Source organism: Bicyclus anynana, chromosome 3 (genome assembly GCF_947172395.1).
Source record: "Bicyclus anynana chromosome 3, ilBicAnyn1.1, whole genome shotgun sequence".
Taxonomy (NCBI): Eukaryota; Metazoa; Arthropoda; class Insecta; order Lepidoptera; family Nymphalidae; genus Bicyclus; species Bicyclus anynana.
The window spans coordinates 10,765,465-10,788,672 of NC_069085.1; the positions used below are offsets into that span (position 1 = coordinate 10,765,465).

Here is a 23,208-nt window from a genome sequence, read left to right on the forward strand (position 1 = left end):
GTCAAAATAACGGGGTATCCTATTAGTCTGTGGTGAAACATAGCATATTAATATAACCTGTGGATTAGAAATTTAAATTTTATAAACAAAACAACATTTTTATTTTTCAGGTTTTAAAGAGAATTTAGAAATTGAGCAAAGTTTTACTAAATTATAGTGATCTTAGGAGCAAAGTTTACTTCGTTTGTGTTATTGTTAATCAAAAATATAAAAGTAAACAAAAAAGAAAAACTACCTCTATCTAATTTTGTCGATGTCCATTTCTTAAGAAGTTTCTCATTAAAACAACCCTTAACTCAGGCAAGGCAGGGCTAAGGTGGTTAGCGTAACTACAAGTGGTTAACTTACAGTTAGCCAACTAAAGAACAATCAACAATGCCCGATTAATAAGTGATCGCGCTGCTTGTCTACTACATGTCCCTGCTGCTAGTTATAGCAGTAATTTCTTTGTTTGGAAGTATTTAGCACATCCGGGCTGCGCAAAAGGAGAGAGTGGGCATTTCCTCTGTCTCTTAGAAAAGTCCGCATGTTATTTTTATCCCAGTGTTAATCTCTAAGTCTCGTATGAATCGGCACTAATATACATAGGTTTACCTAAGTGTGTGATTAGTGACTTCACAAACAGACTTATTATTAAAGGATTTGAACAGTTCTCTAGCTCTTTAGGGTGTTTTATTCCTTCACCAGCCAACAACAGTGTCATAATTACAATGGGTTCGCAGAGTTAGTTTATCTAGGCATTTAGATATACCATTCAAAATCCTCTACTGAGAGCAAAATGTTACTGTTATATTTTATTTTTTATTCTTTACAATTTAAACTGAAAATCCACAACCCTTTCAGTTGCTACACGTCATCACACCGGAATGCTAAATTGCTTGGCTGTATGTCTCAATTGGTCCAGCTGGGGATCGAACACAGTACCTTCGGAACATTAATTATCATTAACATCTGATAGTGGTATATTAACACCATAACTACCAATCCACATTGGAGCAGGTTTTTTTTTTATTCTTTACAAGTTAGCCCTTGACTACAATCTCACCTGATGGTAAGTGATGATGTAATCTAAGATGGTAACAGGCTAACTTGTTAGGAGTAGTAAGACAATCCACACCCCTTTTGGTTTCTACATGGCATCGTACCGGAATGCTAAATCGCTTAGTGGTAGGTCTTTGCCAGTAAGGTGGTAACTGGCCGAAGCCTCCCACCAGCCAGACCTAGACCAATTGAGAAAACCTCAATCGGCCCAGCCAGGGATCAAACCCAGGACACCAGTGCTAATGTTTTCCTCTCAAAGATTCTATCTAACTTTTAGTATGAAAGATTAATTTTTTTTTTAATTTCAGACTAAATTGATTATTATGAACAGACCATTATGATGAACCACTGATATTGACTCAGAGACATGAAGATGAGTGCTTTGACAACAAGACTGACTAGCTGAGCCAGCTTAAGAATTATGTGGTGTGTGTGTGTGTCTAATTCCAGGAGCTCTCTATGTCAGCCATCCATCTATATTCTTACTCATTTTTGTTAATTATAAAATAAATTTGATTATTTAGTGTGTAACTTCATTGTACCTATCCTGCTAGCTGTTAGAAAGATAGCATCTGTAATAATTTATTTACGGTAAAACATATTTAAAAATAAACATGCTTTAACATTTAAGTATGGCCAATATGTTGTCAAGTACAGTGGGCAGGGCTGAATCCATGATTGATGACTGATCCATGATGATGACTCGTTTTTCTGATTTAAGAAAATATACTAATCATCAAAACAGTGTCTGCAAATACTGTACAGGCTGACTGTTTGGATGAGAAGTATATAGTTGATTATTTTTAATCTTCGTGGTTTCAGGGTTTAAAAAATGTCTAACTGAAAGTCTATGTTTACTGTATTTATTATTATTACAATATACTTAAAAAATCTTTTTTTTATAAACTTCCAACCCCTATTTCACCCTCAGAGGTGTCATTTTCATAATTCTTAGAATACTAGTAGTCAAGATACTGTAATAAAAAGATACAGTTTGTGAGATTGTAGGGGTAAACACTGGACCTACTGAACCAATGTTGAAGATTATTTTATCAATAAAAATCAACATTTGAGTATTATAGGCCATGTATTCCTTCCCACGGAAACAGGAATTATGTGGGTGAAACTGCAGGGGGTGAACATACACAGGTATTATAAATGTATTTTTTACAACTACACTTTTTTGAATAATTTATTTAATTATTGTAATGGTAAAAAAATAATATTAATAGTAAAATGTTAAACTGAAAGCTTTAGTTTTGGAAAAGACTACAAAAAACAAACTCAGCGAAGTAAGTATTCTTTTATTTTCAAATATCAAAGACCAAATCAAATATCAGCATTTCACAATCTATGCAAATATTTTGATAATACACACACATTTATGATTTGACCAGATAACAGGGTCATCAGTACAATGTCCTATCAGCTAAAAGCCTTTGCCATCTTTTCTTCAGCACACCAATATGTTATTCTACTGTATTGCAGGTGCTTTTTGTAATATTGGAGTGTGCAGTTATAGGGCATATTCCAAATATCCTGTAAAGCAAAATTGTTAATATTGAGCATATTATAAAATACACACATCAACATTTAGTCTCAATGTAAGTGTAGTTTGTGTACTAAGATAATATAGCAGACAGACAAGCTTCGCTTTGACTCATTCCCTATTCCTATCCTATTCTACTCCCACCCATTGGCTTATCTACTATTATTTCCTATTCCTATTCGGTAGCTCAGAATCCTAGGATTCCTAGGGTGGGCATGCACCAATGGAAAATGTAAATGTACCTATGAGCGATGACGAAAGAGTTCGTTCGCCATAATCATAATTTTAAAAATGAAATTCGATTCCTTTTTGCTTAATAACCAGCAAACTTAACTAAACCACACACATAAGCCCTGGAACACAGATCCCAACACATTGGATACAACAACATGCAAGATGTCGCAGAAATCTAAAACATGGTATGGTATTAAATATCGTAGGTATTGAGTTTATGTCGCTCTATGGACTTATCGTCTCTTTCTCTGGTACGTCCAAAGAAAGTGTGTGTAAGAAGACATTGGATGCTGGAAGAAAGATGCTGTTTGATCCCCAGTTCTTGAAGGAGTGAGACTGTGTCCAGGATATTCAAGCATTCTTCTTCAACATATTTCTAGAGCGTGTATATTCTTTTTCTCACTTTCTCTCAGAGTCCAAGTCTCAGCATCCTATATAAATCGATTAATAGCACTCAATTAACTTCATTGTTTTGACTTTATAGGTTCATTGCAAAGAATATATTATTTATTACTCTTTTTAACAGAGTTCATTGTTTACAAACAAAACACTTCGCAAAGTTTCGTCCTAAAAATGCTAACTGTGGACGGGGAGACTGAATTGAGAGATTTAGAATGGAAAAAAATATTAATTTTAGATATTTAACAAAATATAAATTATTATTTTGGAATTTTGGACATCCACAATTTGTCCGTTTTACGATCAAAGGTGACTCAAGACCCATCGTAAGTTTTTGACATAAGCCATGAACATAAAACTTTACACAATTCGAAGACAATCGCAAATAACTGTCAAATCTTAACAAATCATTCACTCTTCGTATAAAAATAACGATTTAATCGTAATGAACTAACTATGCCCAACCGATGGCTTTCCATTGGCTTACACAATCCGAAATAGCCGTTTGACAAGTAAAAACGTACGATTTCAACTGTCAAATTCAATCGTTTGCGTTAGACAATTAGGCCCCAGGTTAGCCTTAGCTTCCAGCTCTTTTGAGTAACAGTAACAGAAAAGATGAACACATACGCTGAGTGAGGGTCCATGGTCGAAGGTCCATGGGTCGGAGAGGGAATGAACAGGAATGTCAAAAGAAGTATAAGCCTCTTCAAAACATTAGGTGCTCTGTAAAGGGGTTTGACTTGAGTTTGACCTATGTGTTGGTAGTCAAACCTTTCAAACGAACCTTTCAGCGGTCTTAATGGACGTAAAAAAGTAGTTTTTTGTTAACTGTTTTCTTTGCTGTTTTCCTTTTCTTAGATACTCGTTGTATAACGCAGAGCTCGGTTTTTTTAACTAATCACAGAAAAACCCTTAGATACATAGTAATGCAAAATATATACCTTAATCAATGTACTCTACGAGTAACGTTCCTCCATTACTAATTAGGTTTAAATATTAAAGATCAAAGTTTATATTAAGGTTGTTATCACAAAAATCAGATCCCCTTTACAAAGAACTTGATTCTATAAACTCTAATTTTTCATTTTCTGTATCATCTAAAACACATTTTTTACTTCATGATTTCTCTGAATTAAATTCATACTTAGGACAAATTATATCACAAAATGAAAATAATTCTGCTTGCTTTTCTGGAGATTATGATAGTAGATTCTTACAAATAAACATACACATAGACACTAAACCAAGAAATAAAAGGGAAGTTTATCAAAAGATATCCGAATATGAGAACGTTAATACAATATTTACTGATGGATCAAAAACTGTAGATATCACTTCATTTGATTACTATATACCTCACCTAAAATATGGACATGGAGAACGTTTACATTAGGAAATGAGCATTTATTCTGCTGAATCTTTAGCTATTTTAAGAGCATTACAGTATATTAACGATTGTAAATATGAGAGCAACTGGTTAAATTGTTTCCGACAGTAAGAGCATATTATCAGCACTTAAAGCAAATGCTTTAAATGTAAAATCAAGTGATTTTTATATAAGATCCAAGATATTCTATATCGGTTACAACAGCGGAATATTAAAGTTAATTTTATGTGGACACCGGCACTTAAAGGAGTCGAAGGAAACGAGCGAGCAGATTATGTTGTTGTTGTTATTAAGTGGTAAAATTAATAATCCGATGACAAGTCATAAAATATCTTACAATGATTTATTTGCGCTAGCAAAAAAGATAATGATACAAGATTGGGAAAATGAATGGACCAATACTACTAAACTGAAAAGTTCTTGGTATGCAGGCATAAATGAAGAGGTACGCAAAAAACCCTGGTTCGCTAAATCGCAAAACTATAACGGAAGAAGATTTTACACCACACTTGTAGATTGTGGACTTGTGTAGATTTAACGCTCATCTTAGCAGGATGGGTATTATCTCCTCCCCGTTGTACTCATTCTGCAATAATAGATTTGAACAAAGTTTAGATCACAAATTTTTCGTTTGTCCCAGATTTAATATAGAGCGTCTATTATTTATTGACAAATTATCAGAAGTTTATAAACCACCAAAAAATATCCCGCGCACAACTCATGAGCTTTTAAAGAACATGGAAGCTTACAAGATTATATATGAGTATATTATTTCTATATTTAAGACATTTGGAACCGGATTTGGAAAATTACCCTACTTGGAATTTATAGTCTATAGTGATCTGTGCTTGGAATACTACTTTGTTTTCAAAATACCGAAGAAATGGCCTTGTGCCTTACCATGAATTAAAATAAGAATATATAACATCAAAGACATGGCTTAATGCCTTAAATCCTGCAATATAAATATTTTAAAAATACTAAAGACATAGCTTTATGCCTTCCTGCCAAATAGGACCAGAATGTAAATACTTAAGACATGGTTGTACGGTATAATACCTTTGCCTTTTCCATACAGCATACAGGAAAGAATAAAGAAAAAAAAATGTACTCTATGATATAACCTTTGAGTTGAGTTTACGTAAAACAAACACCTTATCACCTTATTTCGTGGGATAAAACACAAATATTAGTTATAATTCAATATGACTTTGGATTTTCGAGACATGGAAAAAAGCACAGATAGTAGTGACGATGGTAGTGATCTTGAGGATTCTGAAATGGACGAGGACGTAATAGCTTCATCGAATGGTTAAGCTTCTTTCTTCTAACTGAAATTATATCATCAGAATCAAGTACTACATTAACACAACGCATTCATTAATGCAGTATTATTATCATCATCATCTTGTTGGCCTCACCTACTACAGGGTCACTATATAGGAGGAGGAGGATAATACAGTTTAACCTAGGAGCGGTCGCGCGCATTACATATGTAATCCACCTATATTATATGGATAATTCTGAAAAACCCTAGGTTAATCCTAGCTTGTTCTGCACTTCTGGGTACTTTCAAATAAACGTTTGAGACTTGAGAGACCCTTTTAGTGTCGCACAAGCATCAGTCACCTATAATTATGCCACAGGAGTTCCAGAAAATGGGTTGGACTACATATGTAATCCGTGTGACCACTTATGTTAATATTTTTGAAGAAAAATATTTAACTTCAAATATATTTTGTGTTATTTAGAAAGCGAAGATGAGAACAATGATAATAATGAAGACATTCACAATAGCTCTGATGAGAGTGAAGATGATGTTGTTAAAGCTATACGAGCTGAGAAAAACAAGCCTCGTGACCATCCTCCAACCATCACAACTGAAGATTTCATTGTGGACATCTCTTTCCATCCTGCCAAAAATTTAATAGCTATAGCAAACATAGTAGGAGATGTATTGCTTTATGAATACTCCAATGAAGAGACAAATTTGCTTAAAACTTTGGAATTACATCTAAAAAGCTGTAGAGATGTAGAATTTGACAATGATGGGCTTACCATGTTTACAACTGCAAAGGTAAATTTTCAATATTTTTATTTATCTTTATTTGTAACAACATAGTTATATAATGTAGTAAAATTTTTCAAGTATTTGTTGTAATAATTATCATAATATATCAAAAGATTTAGTCTATTGCCAACATCATCCAAACTAACATCCATAATACAAATCTAATCATCATAATGAACATACTGGGTGAAGGGGACATGCTACCAAAAAACTTAATCCAGTGATTAGATCCAGTACATGATTCTGAGTCTCTCAGTGTTGAAATTTTTTGTCAGTTTTTTCACGATATTGTAATTTTTTTTAGCTAATTACAGCTAGGAAGTACTTATTTTAATTATCTCAATCCGATTTCCGAGATCGAATCCGACTGATCAAATCCAGATTTTTAACATAAACTAGCAATGTAAATTTAATTGCAAAATGCGCGCGATCAGCTGTTTTCCAAGAGGTCAAATACGCAGGTGACGACTACAGGTATCTATACCAAGTCACAAACAAACTGCGCGATGTCTGGCGACGTTGTATGGACGACCGCCGCTATGTTATGTTAGTAGTGATTTTCTGTAACAAATACTCATACAATTGTGTCGTTTGTATTGTGTGTGTTTGTGTGTGTTGATTGAGAAGTCTTAAAATGCCCAGATCAAATCAATTCAGGACTCATGAATATGTACCGAAAGTTATCACCGAACACATCTGCTTATAGTTATGATACTGATCGCAGATAAACCCAGAAGAAAAAAAAAAAAAAAAAAAAAATGAATATGTACCTACTAAGACGTAAAGGAGCTGGCAGACCCATGAGAGCGAGTAGTGAGAGTAGAGAGGCTCGTATTCTGAATTTGGTGAGGCAAAACAATAGACTGGGCATGCACACTGTGGCCAATTTTATACAGAACCGGTACCAAACTCGCATATCGCACTGGGCTTGACACAAGGTATAGCGCAGAGATAAGAAGCAGGATTACTGTAATTATATCAGAAGTTATAGTAGAAGAAGAAATCATATCAGATACGTACCTACTTGTACGTACGCAGTAGATTGCGGAGCGTTGTTATCACATTGTTTGCTGTACATTGCGTACTCAAATTTTTCAAAATCTGAATTTTCTCATTTCCAACGTAATTGGTATTTATAATGTTGTTGTGGGAACTAAATTTAACCTCTTCACGTAGTTTTCGGTATCTTGTCCCTTACACACAGTATGTAATCCATACTCAACTAATATTAAAAATGTGAAAGTAAGTCCACACACTCCACTTAGTTAGTTGAGAATGCTGCACTGAAAATTTTAGACAAATACAAATACAGTAGAACCCGCTTAAGACATCTGAACTTAAGAGTTAAGAAATTTGAACTAAATTGGACCTTGGAGCAGAACATTATTTATTTATTATTAATTAATTATTACGGACAAATCTATTTACACTAATTATGTTACTTTTTATCCTGGATCAATTGAAAAAGGGATATTAATTAATTTTTTCATCATAAATTCTAGGATAAGGTAGTAATGGCTACAGATGTTGAGACTGGAAAATTAAAACAATGTTTTGAAAATGCCCATGATGATCCAGTTTATAAATTGCTTCCTCTGGACAGTAATAAAATTGTTTCAGGTATGTATTGGTAATGGTAATCTAATACACTTCTAAATAGTAGAGGTGGATCAAGTATATTCAGAAATAAACACCAGCCAACTGTGCTCAGCCACTCACAGTGTAGAGTTCCGTAGATTAAATAACCACATTAAACCGTTAATTGCACATAGCACATTACCAATAGCAGTACCCCATACTATGGTGTAGGGAGGGAGACGAAAGGTACCCTAAAAATAAATATTATTCAAGATTTTTTTTTTTTTTTTTTACGACTGTCGAAATTTTTTATGTATATGTCGGCGAGTGAGTTATTTGATCAGTTAGCAAAATCTACGTTAATTATTGTGATAATATTAGAATCAGGTTTTCGTGTAATTGGGTTTTAATTATTTACTGTTTTAATAAATAATACTGTAAAGGTTTCCACTATGTAGGTTCATTTAATGGTCATATTTACATTTCTTTGCTTTTCATTATTTCCTTTAGTGACCAGTATTTTCTCCACCCACTAGCGATCCTCTTGCTTACTTTCTTTGACATTTGGTCTCTTGGGGCAATAATTATCTTGTACATACTCAAGCTTATTTCCAGTACTATATCAACCTCTTCTGAGTTAGTCATTAGGTTTGTTTTTGCAGTATTCATTATCAAAAGACCTACTTCTTTACTTTTACTGTCTAAAGACTTACAATTACTTGTATTTTACATGGGTCCTTTTCCAGCAAGATGAGATCCTCTGCAAATATTTAATAATTAAGGCGGCGATCATTTATATTCAGCCCAGTAAAGGCTTTTGAAGATATTCTCCAGCACTGCAGTAAACAAATTTGGTGGCAGTGGGTCTCCTTGTCTGACGCCTCTGTCTATATTAAATGGATTTCCTATCGTTTCCAGTTTTATATTCCCTTTGCTTTTATTGTAAATGTAAATCGTTTATGTAGCTGATGTCCACTCCTTGCTGTTTTAGTGTTAACCAAATGTAGTTGTGATTCAAGCTATCAAATGCTTTAGAATAATCTACGAAAATTATATAAACAGGCATTTGGTACTCTTTGCTCTTTTCTAAAAGTCTTGAATGTGGTTGATTGTGCTGTAGTTTTTTCTTAGTCTAGCCTGCTTTATAGGCTGATTCTCGTTTAGTTACTGTGTAATTCTTTCTAGGATAACTTTTGCGAAGACTTTGTAGATGTTCGATAATAATTGGTCTGTAATTTCTGATGTCGTCTTTGTGCAAAATATTATGTGAGACTTACCCCACTGCTCTGGAATAATGCCTGTATTAAGGATGTCATTGAAAAGGTTTTTTAGAATCGGAGTCAATTGTTCAGCTGTACCTCTTGTCTGTTTATTCGGTATGTTTTTAGGTCCTGGAGCTGTTGCCATTGGGAATAAGTAGCTCTCTGACGTGGGTAGTAGTGGTATGTGGTTGTTTATATTTGTTGGCTCAGAGTTTATTTCTGGATCTTCGTCCTTCGTCTGCCTTTGAGTAGAGATTTCTGTGATATTCCGTAGCTATTTTCTGAATTTCTTTCCGTTTTGTCTCAAGGCCTGACTTATTGCTTTTCAGTTTAGGAATCCATTCCTTCCGATGGTAATTTAACTCCTTTAAAGCCTTTTTGGTACCGCCTGTTTTTTTAATTGTGTATTTTAATTTTGTTGTTTACTAAGTATGGCGATACTGTTTCTGTCTTTATTTTTCTTTCATATTAGTAATTTTCTTTCTTCTAGTAGCATTTCTAGCATTCTATCACTAAATTTGTGGTTGTTAAAATTATCAATAACCACCCAACTTTTATGGGGTGTAAGGGCCGAGGCTAGTACCAGTCGGTCTCCCCAACTACCAACCTCACCTGCTAGTGATCGTGACGTCCGGGATATCTTCAGTATAGCGTCGGGTCAACTTGGTTTTTTGGCCAAAGGTCGGACGTCAGCTTATTTATATATATATTTACGCAATTAATACGACTCTCAAACACCTAAAGAACAGTAAGGCGTCAGGTGACGACGAAATCACAGCAGAACTCCTGAAAGCGGATAGAAAACTAATATTTAAAGTCTTTATCCAATTGTTCAATTTCGTCATTCCCGAGGGCTCGACAAAGCTTTCGATTCTGTGGAAACCTGGGCTGTGCTAAGGTCATTGCAGAGATGCTGAATTGAATAGATATAGACACAACCAAGTGTTGAATTGTTTGTATGAGATCTCTCCGAAGCTATTTACCGCCGCATTGTAAGACGTCTTTAAGCTTCTGGACTGGGACCGACTTGACATCAACATCAATGTCGAGTACATCACTTAACTGCGGTTCGCGGACGATGTAGTCATCGCGGCAGAGACTCTGGATAACCGTAGAACCATGCTCAATGACCTCAGCATTATTTCTCAACAAGTGGGCCTGAAAATGGACATGACCAAAACGAAAATAATGTGTAACGCTCACGTTTCGCTCCACCTAGTTATAGTTGAGAACGCTCATAAGAAGGCTCACAGCGATGAAACGAGCTATGCTCGGAGTAACTCTGCGTGATCGAATTAGAAATGAGGAGATCCGAACAAAGTCACCGACATAGTTCAACGAGTCACAAAGCTGAAGTGGCAATAGGCGGGGCACATGGTTTGAAGAGCCGATGGAAGTAGGGCTGGACTCAACACCAAAAGGTTGTTGGTTTGTTTACTTCCTACTGGACTATTTTCGTACTTACACAGAACACAGTATTTTCATACAATTCAAAAGTTAAAAAAATATTGGTCGTATTAAAAGTGATATGGCAAATATTTTTCAAAAGAACTCTTATTATAATTTTCCATGTTTATTCTGCAACAGGTGATGACAGTGGCACAGTAAAATTATGGGATCTTAGAAGACAAGGTGCTTTATTTACCATAAAAATAGGTGAAGAATATATTTCTGACATGATTACAAATGAAACACAAAAGTACCTTGTGTGTGCAGGTGGTGACGGAATGCTTACATCAATAGATTTAAAAGGAAGGTAGTTATATTATTTATTTAAATAATAGGTAAATTATAATGTCGTTGATAATAATATTTGATTACAACACAAAAAACATCAATGCATTTGAGAATTGATTTTTATTTATATTTTAAATTGTGTAAGAATTATTCCTTATTGTGTTAATTTTAGAACCAAAATAATATTTTATTTCTTTTAGCAAAATATTTTCAAGATCTGAACACTATGAAGCAGATCTAACTTGTATGGGATTATTTCGTTCTGAAACTAAATTGCTGGTTGGTTCATCAATTGGTAAATTTTACTTGTTTAACTGGAAAGAATTTGGATTACATAGTGATGAATATATTGGACATAAACATTCCATACAGTGCATGATCCCTATAACACAGAATATTGTTGTATCTTCTGGTGAAGATGGCATATTGAGGGCAGCACATATGTTTCCTCAACGTCAGCTAGGTGTAGTGGGGCAACACAGTCTGCCAGTAGAAGCTCTTGACATCAGCCATGACGGTCAATACATTGCATCCTGTTCACATGACAATGATGTCAAATTTTGGAATATTTCGTACTTTGAATCAATTGATTCACTTATTGATGTCAATCATAAAAACAACAAAAGAAAAGATATGATCAATAATTTACCATCAAGTAACATTAAAAATGCTTCAGATTTTTTTTCAGGATTAGTATAGCGTGAGCCAAAAACAAGTTAATAAATTACGTAAATGAAAATGAGTACCTGTTTTATTTTATTAGTATTATACAATATTTTAGCACGATTAAATAAGATAAATTAGACTACAACATTGAACCAGAATAGGTTCCCTATGTAAGCAACGAAAATAGTGTAAATATAATACGTAGAAGAAGATATTTTATACTAGCGCATCAAAACTGAGGCAGACAAATGTGCATAATTGTCGTAATTTCATTTAGTCGCTTAGTAAACAACGAAAGTTATTTAAACACATAATACCTAAATATTATCTACAATGTCGAGTTGTGAGTTAAGGAAGTATAAAAACTATATACAGGGTGTCCCGTAAATACTACGACATACTTTGCAGGGTGATAGCTGACATCAAGGCCTACTAAAATAACGCAATTTATGTTAGCCGAAATTTTGCGGTTTTTTAGTTGTATTGATTTTTCTTCAAAATACAAAAATCCCTACCTTTACTACAATTTAGTCATACCATGTGCCGAAAAATTACATAAACGTCAATTTTATACTAAGCACAGTTTGTACAACAGTCAATAAAGTGTGCGCTTCAGGGACAAAAGCTGTTATATTAGCAGTGCAATGTCTTCAAACGGGAACTCAAGACATTATCCTTGCAGGTGGGATGGAATCAATGTCAAACATAATACCTTATTATTTGAAAAGAGGTGAAATTCCTTATAGGGGAACTCAGTTGGTTGATGGTATTTTATATGATGGCCTCACAGATGTTTACAACCAAATCCACATGGGAAATTGCGCAGAAATTGTAGCTAAAAAACTAGAAATATCAAGACAACAACAAGATGAATACGCAATAAACAGCTATAAGAAAAGTGAAGCTGCATACGGAATAAAGGCTTTTAAAGATGAATTACTACCTGTCACAGTACCACAGGTACACAGCACAGCGAGGTGATGCAATAATATTTACAGAAGATGAGGAGTACCATCGAGTTGATTTTGAAAAACTTATTAATTTACCACCTGTTTTCGAAAAAGAAAATGGTACAGTAACAGCAGGCAATGCAGCATCGCTGAATGATGGTGCCGCTGCTTTGATATTAATGACCGTTGAAGCTGCTCAGAGACTGAACGTAAAGCCAATAGCTCGTATAGTTGGATACGCGGATGGCGAATGTGATCCTGTTGAATTCCCGATAGCACCCACGATTGCTATATCTAAATTACTTCAAAAAACAAAAATTCCAAAGGAAGATGTAACTCTGTGGGAAATAAATGAAGCCTTCAGTGTAGTAGGAATAGGTAATCAGAAGCTTCTGGATATATAATAGGTAATCTGATCTGGATGCCTGTGATAGCGCCATCTAGTAACTAGCCACGGTATTTTTAGTACAGTATCCATTGTTATAAAAATAATAATGCATATTTTTTGTAAAGGAGAGAGATTTTTGATTTTGTAATAGTTGAAGAAACCAATAGAGAAAAACAAAAAAAAAAAGACAAAATGTTTTCCATTGATACCCCCGGGCTCGAACTCAGGATTATTAGATCGTATCTTTGTTTTACACCACTAGGCCAAATGACTATGTGGAACGTCGTTGAAATTAATGTACACTTACTGTATTTCTTAAATAATCCCTTTGCTTTAGAAATACAAACACATTCTTCCTATTACGCGTCATAATTAAAAGGAAAAATAATTCTTTTTTTTTTCGCTTTTTTTTCCGTGCGTAATAAAATGTTTTTAGAGATTGAAACCGTATAGGTTTCAATCTCTAAAAACATTTTATTACATACACACCTTAAGTCATTGAATTTACTATCCTGGAATCTTAAATCTAGAATGTAGATGGCGCTGCTTCATAAAGATTTCACGTTCTTCTAAGTTCCCATGGCATGCGTCTTCCAAGTTCCAACAAATGAACAAAGTACAAACCTAGTGTTAAGAGTATATACGCCTCACCTCTATTAAACATAAACTCATAAACATCTCTTTCTCATTTTTAGGTTTTTTGGAAAGAGTAAATTTGTTTTTTGTAAAATATTACGAAGATAAGTGAAGATACACAATTAAATTAACGAATATCTAGGATGATTATTAAATTTACTATATTAGCATTGAATTTAGTTACTATTTTAAGTTACAAAACGTATGGATACCTTGTTTATTGTCCTTGCATGGGTAAATATTTCTGTCAACATAACCTCTGCATTAAAAAATGCATCATATTGCATGATAAATTAAAGAGCAGAAATAAATGAAAAGGAACTCAAACTGTGTTGTAAATACTAAATATAAGGTAAATAGTTTAATTTGAATGTGATTTGTAAAACTTTACGTTGTTTCAGGTAGATTTGGCAACCAAGCCGATCATTTTTTAGGGGCTTTAGCATTTAGTAAAGCGATCAACCGGACACTTGTTTTACCACCATGGGTTGAATATAGATATGGAGAAGTAAAATCCATACAAGTTCCATTTGACACCTATTTTAACATTGAACCTTTAAATCGGTACCATCAAGTTATAACCATGGAAGATTTTATGGATACTGTTGCACTGGTTATTTGGCCGCCCCAAGAAAGAATCTCTTTTTGCTATACTCAGAGAGTTGGTGAAATCGACAACAGTTGCAATGCAAAATCTGGTAATCCTTTTGGGCCATTTTGGGATACATTTAATATAGATTTTGTCAAATCAATATTTTATGGACCCTTGAACTATGATGCTCATAATAGCAAAATGATGGAATCTTGGACAAAAACGTATCCACCTAAACAATGGCCTGTGTTGGCTTTTACAGGTTTGTGCACAGTTTGTATGAAACCCAAACCTTACGTACTTTAAAGAGCAATAAAACCATACTATGTAGAGCATTATTCTTTAAATTATAGCTAATATTAGGTCTCATACACAGCAGAGGTGCCCTGAGTATCAAATTGACTATTTTGTAACTTTATAGTTTGTTTCAGTTAGGATGGTGCTGGTGACAATTCATTTTACTCTTGAAAATTTCTCACAATTTGGTATGGTATGGTTTTAGTCACCTGTATGATGTTCATAATAAAATTTTATTATCGTGAATCTTGGCAAACTTTAATAGAGTAATTTTATTGTTCTTATGTTTATTTGTTACACATTCATATATAAACCAACCAAGTTATTTTTTGCAAGTTGTAAGGGAGGATGAAGTTGCGGGCAATCTTTTAGTATTTTATAATTAATATACCTAAATGTAAAATGATGTAATTTGAACTTTGCATTACAAAATTAGATTAATAAATAAAAATTTTACCAGGTGCACCAGCAAGCTTTCCTGTACAATTTGAAAATGTACACTTGCAAAAATATTTAATTTGGAGTGATGATATTCTGAGCAAATCAAGATCATTTATAAAAAACAATATGAGTGGTGGTGGTTTTCTAGGAATACATTTAAGAAATGGCCCAGATTGGGTGAAAGCATGTCAACACATACCAGATAGCCCTAAATTGTTTTCTGCGCCGCAATGTGTTGGATATAAAAATGAAAAAGGAAAATTAACATCCTCGATGTGCCTTCCACAGAAAAGTGAAATAATTAAGTAAGTTAATTAATAATGATCCAAAAAATAAAAATGAAATTTAAGTTTATTTCAAGTTGACTTATTTTTAAAGAACTTTATATTAATGAGAATGTATTAACTATTAAACAAATATTTTGTTTGCATTGAATGTTTTGTAAAATTACTGGACAAATTTGTCTGTCTGGATTTTGCTAAACTTACTTAATTTCTCAGCATTTTAAACCCTCAGCACCTTTTATACAACCTAATATTGCAAAAAAATAATTTAAAGGCCCTATAGAAAAATAATGTAATAAACAGTACAAATTTATTTTTTCAGGCAAATTAAGAGAGCTCTTAAAAAATTTAAGGACATTAAGTACGTATTTGTTGCATCAGACTCTAACCACATGATTGAAGACTTGAAAACTTCAGTTAAGAATATGGAATTGACAATACTAAAGCATCAACCAAGCAATCCACATCTGGATTTAGCTATTCTAGGTCAAGCCAACTATTTTATTGGTAACTGTGTATCTTCATTCACAGCATTTGTAAAACGTGAAAGAGATGCTAAAGGCTTACCCTCCGAATTTTGGTCATTTCCTGATAGAAAAAAGTTTAAACATGAAGAGCTTTAATAACAAAGGGGTTGTAAAACCTGCTGATTCATTCAATCACAGAATGATGTGATAAACATGAGCAGAGTAACCTGCCAAATATTCATGAAATACACAGGGCCCAAAATGTGAATGCCCTTCAGATCAAATAAAGCTGCTTGGTGACAGAAAAGGTGTTTTGATGTAGAAAATAAGAAAGAGCTTTATTATAGCTAATCTTTTCAGTTATTTTGTAATGAAAATAAAAATCTAATAAAACTTATTAGAAACGAGGGCATTTATTTTTTATTCAATAAGCCAATATCTATATAACAAACAGCCCAGATGCAAGGACATTGTATGTGCATAGAAGTTATGATAAGTTAATTTAATTTATCATTCAGTTTAGCGTTGATACAGGACATACTTTTACAAAAATTCAAGAGCAAATGACCAAACTCAACTGCTACATGATAAAATCTACTTCCAAGTTAATTGGTCCTTATGTTGATGTCACACTAATTATGGTGTTGTTTTTTGTTTCATTAGGGCTTCACAATACATTTAGCCTGTTCAAGAAATAATTTCATTTTTTATCAAATAAATATTGTCCGTCATTGGCATTTCTAGTCAAATCATGTCATGTTCAATTATTTAAGCAAGGCGAAGGCAACCTTCCTAAACCTTTTGATAAGAATCCACTAAGAAAATTGAATTAATCACATAAAACATCCTTGGTCAACCTCCACTTCACATCTGCACCTTTACAGAACTATTGAATAAATTGAATTCTACTTTATGCAATAAGTCTAAAATGCAGAAAATCAATGAAAAGAAAAGCTACATGTGATTGACATATATTAATTTAATAATATTAATAATGAAATTAAATTTCACAAATCCAGGGGGAACCATGAAAGGTATCCTACATGTTGCTCAGTAACCTTTTCTATCTCCCAGTAAATGACCCATTAAAAATCCATTTAGCTATTCGAGAGATTAGACAAGACTGACGAAAATTTTAAAAATGCTTGATTGTGCTAGAGTACTAAATTATCATAAGCACTTTTATATCTTCTTTTTTTCCTGGATCTTTTCCGCACTAGGCCGCTAAGGCTTGGCTGTTGTATGTAAAGCACTTGATATAAAACTCAGGTTATGTATGTATTGATTAATAAAATTTAATTTGCTTATATGAAACGAGTAGCATTCAGGCAAACCATTGTTTTCAATCTTATGCTGCCTCCATTGGTCTTAAGTGATTAGCCAATGTCTACAGATGAGCTAGTATGTTATCTTTTTTTAAGAATGGAAATTCCTATTTGCCAAGATAGAAAGTTGGTCACTGTTGTTACAGTCATTCAAAGAGCACTGTTGTTAATGTCAGTGACGGTCAACACAATTAACATTTGAAAAATAATAATGATGAGTGGGCCATTCCTGTCTACAAAGAAACAGTATTCAAATATATTAATATTTAAAAAAAAAAACAATAAATGTTGTTATATGTTTATTTATGCTTTTACAGCATACACTCTAGGAGGAAACAAGGACTTCTTTCTTATCTCTTTTTGAGTTTTAATTTTTGCTTCATGCTTGGTAAGTGCCTTACGCATTGCACGCGTCTTCTTAGGCCTTAGGTCAAGTGGCTTATATTTCTTGTTTTTGTAATGATTTCTCAAGTTAACCTTCATATTTTGGTGGTATACAATGTAAACACGTGCTATTGCTTTCCTGACAACACGTCTGAAAAGAAAAATTAAATTTATTAATCTCTGTAACACTAGTAGTAAGGTAAAATCTATAATATAATAATAAAAATTTTAATAAAAAAAATACAACCGACTTCAAAACCTAAAAACGTACCCACTAAACTAAAAAGCGAAAAATAACATTATAATATGTTCTACCTGCTGATCAGTATGAAGGCGGTGCTAAGCCGGTGATGTATTAATTCAAGCCATGATTAGATTTTACAGACAGTGTTGTTTCATGTGGTCCTGTCAGAAATGGCTTAAATTAAGACAACACCGGCTAAGCACCGCCTTCATACTGATCAGCAGGTAGAACACACTAGACATCCATATAATTTTTGAAAGTTCCCCTCATGTTCTCCAAGATTCCATCATCAGATCTTGACATGATGGCAATGGGACCAAATGGGGACTATACCGTTTCAAACAAAAAAAGAATTTTTGAAATCGGTCCAGGCGTCTTCGAGTAATCAGTGTACATACATAAAAAAAAAAAAAATACCAACCGAATTGAGAACCTCCTCCTTTTTGAAATCGGTTAAAAATGAATCATAAATGAATTTGCAAGTGCAAATCTCAAGAACAAGATCAATCTCTCAATCAAGGCTAGGGTCAGTGTAGGGTAGGGTAGAGGTGAAGAAGTGCACATAATTTAAAGCAAAGCTGGACCAGGGCCTCTAGTAGAAAATATTATCCTTAAGACATACATTAAATCCCAATCATTTTCAGTTGCACCGCTAATAAAATAAAATACATAAATATATACAAACACTACAAAAACTAATAATTAGATTTGTAGTGTGTAATAATTAATTTGTGTTTATTTCTTTTCACAAGTTAATGAAGATTGCTGCAGTGTAAACCTAGTGAATGTATCAAATTCAAATTATAAAATTATATTTGAATAATTATTATGTAGATAGCAGCCAAATACAGCTACTTTCTGCACTAAACTATATTTGCCTTTAGGATTATAAAAACACATATATGTTATTATCATTTGAAGCACTTCTGATGTTTTTTGATACCCTGAGAATATTGGGATATAAAGTTAAGACTAATGTTTTGTTAGGTTGGTTAATAAAATCTTACATTTTTGAAAGTTTTGATGCCACTCCACCAGTAACTTTGGCAACACGTAAATTGGTTAACTCGGTTTTTAACTCTTCAAGTTGTTTGAAAAGTTCTTTCTTGTCTTTAGTTCGCAACTCCGAACACTTAACTTTACCCTGTAAATTAAAAAACAAACGTCAATTTTATTCAAACCACTGTCCACAATAACTTGAATACATCGTTACAAGAAACAAAATATTAATAATATGGTTGATCTTATCCATAAATAAAATGAAATTTCATTTAATTATAGAAATTAAGTTTAAAAATATCGTTTTAGGTTTGCAATTTATGCAGGACTTGATATATTGTGGTTTAGAAAAATCCAAATATACAAATTGTTGACTCCATGCTAATATAATAATCATTAACACGCAGCGCATTTCAATAACATTCAATTGATGTTTAATATAATTTGGGATTTCTTTTAAAATTATTAACACACCATTTTTGAACACCTTCTTTTCGCACAACTTGACACAAAAGACCACAAACAACTAACTCAAGAAATATTTGATCTTTGTTACTTTATACACAGAATACATACTAGGATGTAATCTAACCAAAGACTTGTAGAAGCGTTTTCATATTTCTCTGTCTACGGTGTGAGCCACTCACCAAAGTCTATTTATTAATTAGCAGTTTGCAGCGAGATGAAAAGTCGTCGAACGTAAATGCATCGTCGAACCGTTTTTGACAAGAATTTACGTGGGCATTGAGAGAATTTCACCATAAGATTGCCCGCCTTGGCCAAGAAAAAAAAAAGGTTGGTTGGGAGGGTCCGGAGCAGAGTTCGGGAGCATTTTACTATATTAAATTCTAATCACATTCTAATAAACAAAGGTTGTCTGGCAGATATTGCTTTAAACAATAAGACCGCCTTTGCACATACTTGTGCACTCTTACACAGTATACTTGTAAAAAACTACTATGTATACTACTATCTATGTTGTCTACTATTTTCTTTAGTGCAATATAGTAAAGAAATAATTATTATCTTACTTGTTTGTTTCTCACACATTAGAAACATATGATGCCATTTTTCTTGAATAATATTGAAAATTACTGATGCGACGGTTCGTATCGTACTGACAAGAGAACGTATTCGTTTTTGAATTTCATATTGGTAGCGGGTACGACACTGTTATCTATATAATATGTGTGATTAATCTGTGTTAAATACAAAACACTTTATTGTGAATGTTTTAAAACTTTAGTGTGAAAAATGAATTTCTATATCTATACTAATAATATGCTGGAGGCGGGCAGCCCTATCCCATGTTTACGTACCGCGCGGCTGTAGGTATTTATTTCAAAAATACGGGTTACAATACTGCTTGCATATATTTTTACTGCGGCAATGTGTTTGTTAGTCTGTGTAAAAGTTTCGCGTGTGTGTATTGCGAGTCAAATTTATAGTTGTGTGTAGTATATGGACACAGAATATACTTAATGGTGTTAAATGTTTTCAATGTGTGAGTTTTTTACCTCGTCCCTCTCAGAAAACGACAGACTTTTTTGTTGGTGAATTTGGGTGCGAAACAAGTCCATTCTTATTAATGGTCTAAGTCTTTGCCAGATGAGTAACGGTTAGCGAGACAAGTCCTATTATTAATGGTCTAAGCGTTTAGGCCTAGTTCGTTCGGACTACTTTAGTATTTTAGTCGAGTACGGACGGTTTTTGAGCGGTAAATCCAAGAGAAAAATAATATTGTCTAATTGACAAATGACAATCAACCTTTCTGTCATTTCATTTTCAATATTTTGTTTGAAGTTTTCCTCGATTTTCCTGCACATTTAAATTTTTAATTTTTGCATTACATTTTACAATTACAAATTACAAAACATTATCTAAAATCACAATAACTTTTCATTTTCGGATTAAGGTTTCCACCATAATATTTATTTGATACACAAACATGAACATTTTTATTTAGGATAATAGAAATAAAACATGAATATGGAAAATGTTATTAATTACAAGAAGGCCTCGGAATATTGGGCTGAGATACCAGCTACACTGGACGGAGTTCTAGGAGGGTTTGGATTTATATCAGATATTGATATAGATGGTTCAAAATTATTTCTTCAATCATTATTATCATCAAACAATGCTCCAGCAACAGGAACTGCTCTCGATTGCGGTGCTGGCATAGGCAGAATAACAAAGTACCTCCTGGCACCAACTTTTGACACTGTAGATGCTATTGAACCTGATGGAAAATTTATTGAAACAATAATGAATTTTGTTGGGGAATATAAAGTTAAAATAGATAAACTATATCAAACAAGTCTACAAATGTTTGTACCAGAGAAAAAGTATGATGTTATTTGGAACCAATGGGTACTAGGTTACTTGAAGGATAAAGATTTGGTTTCATATCTTCTTTGTTGCAGGTAATATTTATTTTGATTATGTAAAAGCCTAACTCATGAATTTTTTTAGTATACTAACAACTTTTTATGTTTAGTAGAAATTGTCACCTTGATTAAAGAGGTTTTTTTATTACGCTAGCGGACGCCCACAACTATGTCCTCTTGAAAATCAATGTAAAACATGTTTCACTACTTTAGGGTTGAATTTTAAAAGTCTTGAATCACAGTATATTTTGTATTTTTATTTTATGATCTATAAACGAATTTTTAAAACTGTAACTCCAAAAAATTAAGGACTTTTTCGACCCCCATTTCACCCACTTCTATTCTTATTTTAAGGTCAAAAAGTACCCTATGTTTTGCTCCAATGTCCAATTTACCATTGTGCCAAAAATCATCTTGATTGGTTCAGCCGTTTAGCTGTGAGAAGGTAACAGACAGACAGACTTTCACATTTTTTAGTGCAAGGGTATGTCTATAATCCAAAGGGTAGAGATTCCACCATAGACCACTCAAATTTGAGTCTACCTCTTAGCCTTGGCAAATTGGTAAATCAAGTATTTTTTTGGCAACTTAGAAATTCTATAGCCATGACATTATAAAGTTATATTGTTCTGACTAGTTATTTATTGTTTTAGAAATGCATTATCACAAAATGGGGTTTTGATTGTCAAAGAAAATGTCACTTCATCAGGTAAAATAGAGGAAGATGAAACAGATTCATCAATTACAAGGCCATTAAAGAAATACCTACAGATATTTAAACAAGCCAAACTTAAAAGAATAAAGCAGTGCAAACAAACAAACTTTCCGACAGGAATATATCCAGTTTACATGTTTGCGCTCATTCCTACTGACAGCAATATTGAAACTATACAAACTGAAGACACAAATGGACAACAAAATAGGTAGGAAGGTTCAAATATAAAAATTAATAAAGAAAATCATTTATACTAAAGCTTTCCTTTTATTTTTGTTAAGTTAGTAATAAAAATATATTCAAAATAATAATCACAATAATAAAAAAACATTTCAATTTATTATTTATTATTTTGTAAATATGTATTTAGAAACTGCTTATTTTAATAATTATATGTTTATATAAATAATATAATATGTATGTATGTAATGCAATTTTATTTTACAACATGCAGATGTTTGAAAAAAAAATTAAATATGTTAATTTTCTGCTTAAATCTGAGCATTATACACTATAGTCGAATAATGAATTCTGCGATCCCATCTGACGTTTCCTGTGATACCATTTTTTATTGAATCAAAAATAGTGATGTGACAAAGTGAACAAACATGACTCACTCATTATGTTCTGAACTAAAATAATTAATAATTTTAATTTAATTTATCGTTATTTTTTTTTTCTGTCTCTATTTTTCTTCATCTTTATTTTCATCATCAGACAATTCTAAACTTAGTGTTTGCGTTGGCTAAGGCGCTAGATATTTGTTTGAAATTGTAGTTTTTCAACCATCACATTTGAATAGTCATTGATTATTCAATGCAAACAAACAAACAATCAAATCTTTCCCCTATATAATATTAGTATCTATATGATTAAAAAAGTCGGGTTTATTACAATACTTACAAGTCAAGAACGGATGGACCAATTTGGCTGACAATTGGTGAAGAAATAGTTTAGAACCAGGAGAAGGACATAGAATAGGGTAGGTACTTACTTAGGGTAGGGGTAGGGTTGAGTAGGGTACGCTAGGATAGGTGTTGGGTGAGAGTATGGTAAGGTAGATGTAGGGTAGGGGTAGGGTAGTAGTAGGGTAGGAGTAGGGTAAGAGTAAGGTAGGCGTAGGGTGGGAGTAATAGGGTAAGGGTAGGGAATGAGTCAAAGCGAAGCTT

At 33.1% G+C, this 23,208-nt stretch overlaps 4 protein-coding genes, 1 long non-coding RNA gene and 1 pseudogene across 6 annotated transcripts; 5 read left to right on the forward strand and 1 right to left on the reverse strand.

Moving 5' to 3' along the window:
* Window positions 1–71: 71 nt before the first annotated feature.
* LOC128199906 (uncharacterized) lies at window positions 72–1,564 on the forward strand. The gene is made up of 2 exons (XR_008252429.1): window positions 72–316; window positions 1,350–1,564. It is a non-coding gene; the product is annotated as an uncharacterized LOC128199906 (long non-coding RNA).
* Window positions 1,565–5,709: 4,145 nt separating this feature from the next.
* On the forward strand, window positions 5,710–12,003 carry LOC112058573 (WD repeat-containing protein 55 homolog). Its single transcript, XM_024099479.2, has 5 exons — window positions 5,710–5,924; window positions 6,365–6,690; window positions 8,187–8,304; window positions 11,112–11,280; window positions 11,462–12,003. The coding sequence occupies exons 1-5, from the start codon at window positions 5,819–5,821 to the stop codon at window positions 11,958–11,960; spliced, it is 1,218 nt and encodes a 405-aa protein (XP_023955247.1). The 5' UTR covers window positions 5,710–5,818; the 3' UTR covers window positions 11,961–12,003.
* A 150-nt stretch (window positions 12,004–12,153) lies between these two features.
* On the forward strand, window positions 12,154–14,437 carry LOC112058577 (acetyl-CoA acetyltransferase, mitochondrial-like; annotated as a pseudogene).
* LOC112058574 (GDP-fucose protein O-fucosyltransferase 1) lies at window positions 13,784–16,390 on the forward strand. Of its 2 annotated transcripts, none has more exons than XM_024099481.2 (4): window positions 13,784–14,103; window positions 14,307–14,755; window positions 15,251–15,536; window positions 15,838–16,390. In XM_024099481.2, exons 1-4 carry the CDS (start codon window positions 14,045–14,047, stop codon window positions 16,136–16,138), a joined length of 1,095 nt encoding a protein of 364 aa, XP_023955249.1. In that variant the 5' UTR covers window positions 13,784–14,044; the 3' UTR covers window positions 16,139–16,390. The 2 variants fall into 2 exon arrangements, with proteins under 2 accessions (XP_023955249.1, XP_023955248.1); XM_024099480.2 differs by having other exon boundaries at window positions 13,790–14,135; window positions 14,303–14,755.
* A 1,201-nt stretch (window positions 16,391–17,591) lies between these two features.
* LOC112058575 (60S ribosomal protein L35) lies at window positions 17,592–19,564 on the reverse strand. The gene is made up of 3 exons (XM_024099483.2): window positions 19,409–19,564; window positions 18,943–19,079; window positions 17,592–17,842 (listed from the first exon to the last, which is right to left on the reverse strand). Exons 1-3 carry the CDS (start codon window positions 19,409–19,411, stop codon window positions 17,611–17,613), a joined length of 372 nt encoding a protein of 123 aa, XP_023955251.1. The 5' UTR covers window positions 19,412–19,564; the 3' UTR covers window positions 17,592–17,610.
* A 947-nt stretch (window positions 19,565–20,511) lies between these two features.
* LOC112058589 (alpha N-terminal protein methyltransferase 1) lies at window positions 20,512–22,297 on the forward strand. Its single transcript, XM_024099497.2, has 2 exons — window positions 20,512–21,360; window positions 21,978–22,297. The coding sequence occupies exons 1-2, from the start codon at window positions 20,918–20,920 to the stop codon at window positions 22,249–22,251; spliced, it is 717 nt and encodes a 238-aa protein (XP_023955265.1). The 5' UTR covers window positions 20,512–20,917; the 3' UTR covers window positions 22,252–22,297.
* The last annotated feature ends 911 nt before the right edge of the window (window positions 22,298–23,208 follow it).

Coding starts and splice junctions, on each gene's coding strand:
- LOC112058589 (XM_024099497.2), top strand. CDS start 20,918: ATGAATATGGAAAATGTTATTAATTACAAGAAGGCCTCGGAATATTGG. Junction 21,361..21,977: donor TCATATCTTCTTTGTTGCAG/GTAATATTTATT, acceptor TTATTGTTTTAG/AAATGCATTATCACAAAATG.
- LOC112058574 (XM_024099480.2), top strand. CDS start 14,045: ATGATTATTAAATTTACTATATTAGCATTGAATTTAGTTACTATTTTA. Junction 14,136..14,302: donor TGTTTATTGTCCTTGCATGG/GTAAATATTTCT, acceptor ACGTTGTTTCAG/GTAGATTTGGCAACCAAGCC. Junction 14,756..15,250: donor GCCTGTGTTGGCTTTTACAG/GTTTGTGCACAG, acceptor AAATTTTACCAG/GTGCACCAGCAAGCTTTCCT.
- LOC112058573 (XM_024099479.2), top strand. CDS start 5,819: ATGACTTTGGATTTTCGAGACATGGAAAAAAGCACAGATAGTAGTGAC. Junction 5,925..6,364: donor CGTAATAGCTTCATCGAATG/GTTAAGCTTCTT, acceptor TGTGTTATTTAG/AAAGCGAAGATGAGAACAAT. Junction 6,691..8,186: donor CCATGTTTACAACTGCAAAG/GTAAATTTTCAA, acceptor CATAAATTCTAG/GATAAGGTAGTAATGGCTAC.
- LOC112058575 (XM_024099483.2), bottom strand. Junction 17,843..18,942: donor GCATCAAAACTTTCAAAAAT/GTAAGATTTTAT, acceptor TTTTCTTTTCAG/ACGTGTTGTCAGGAAAGCAA.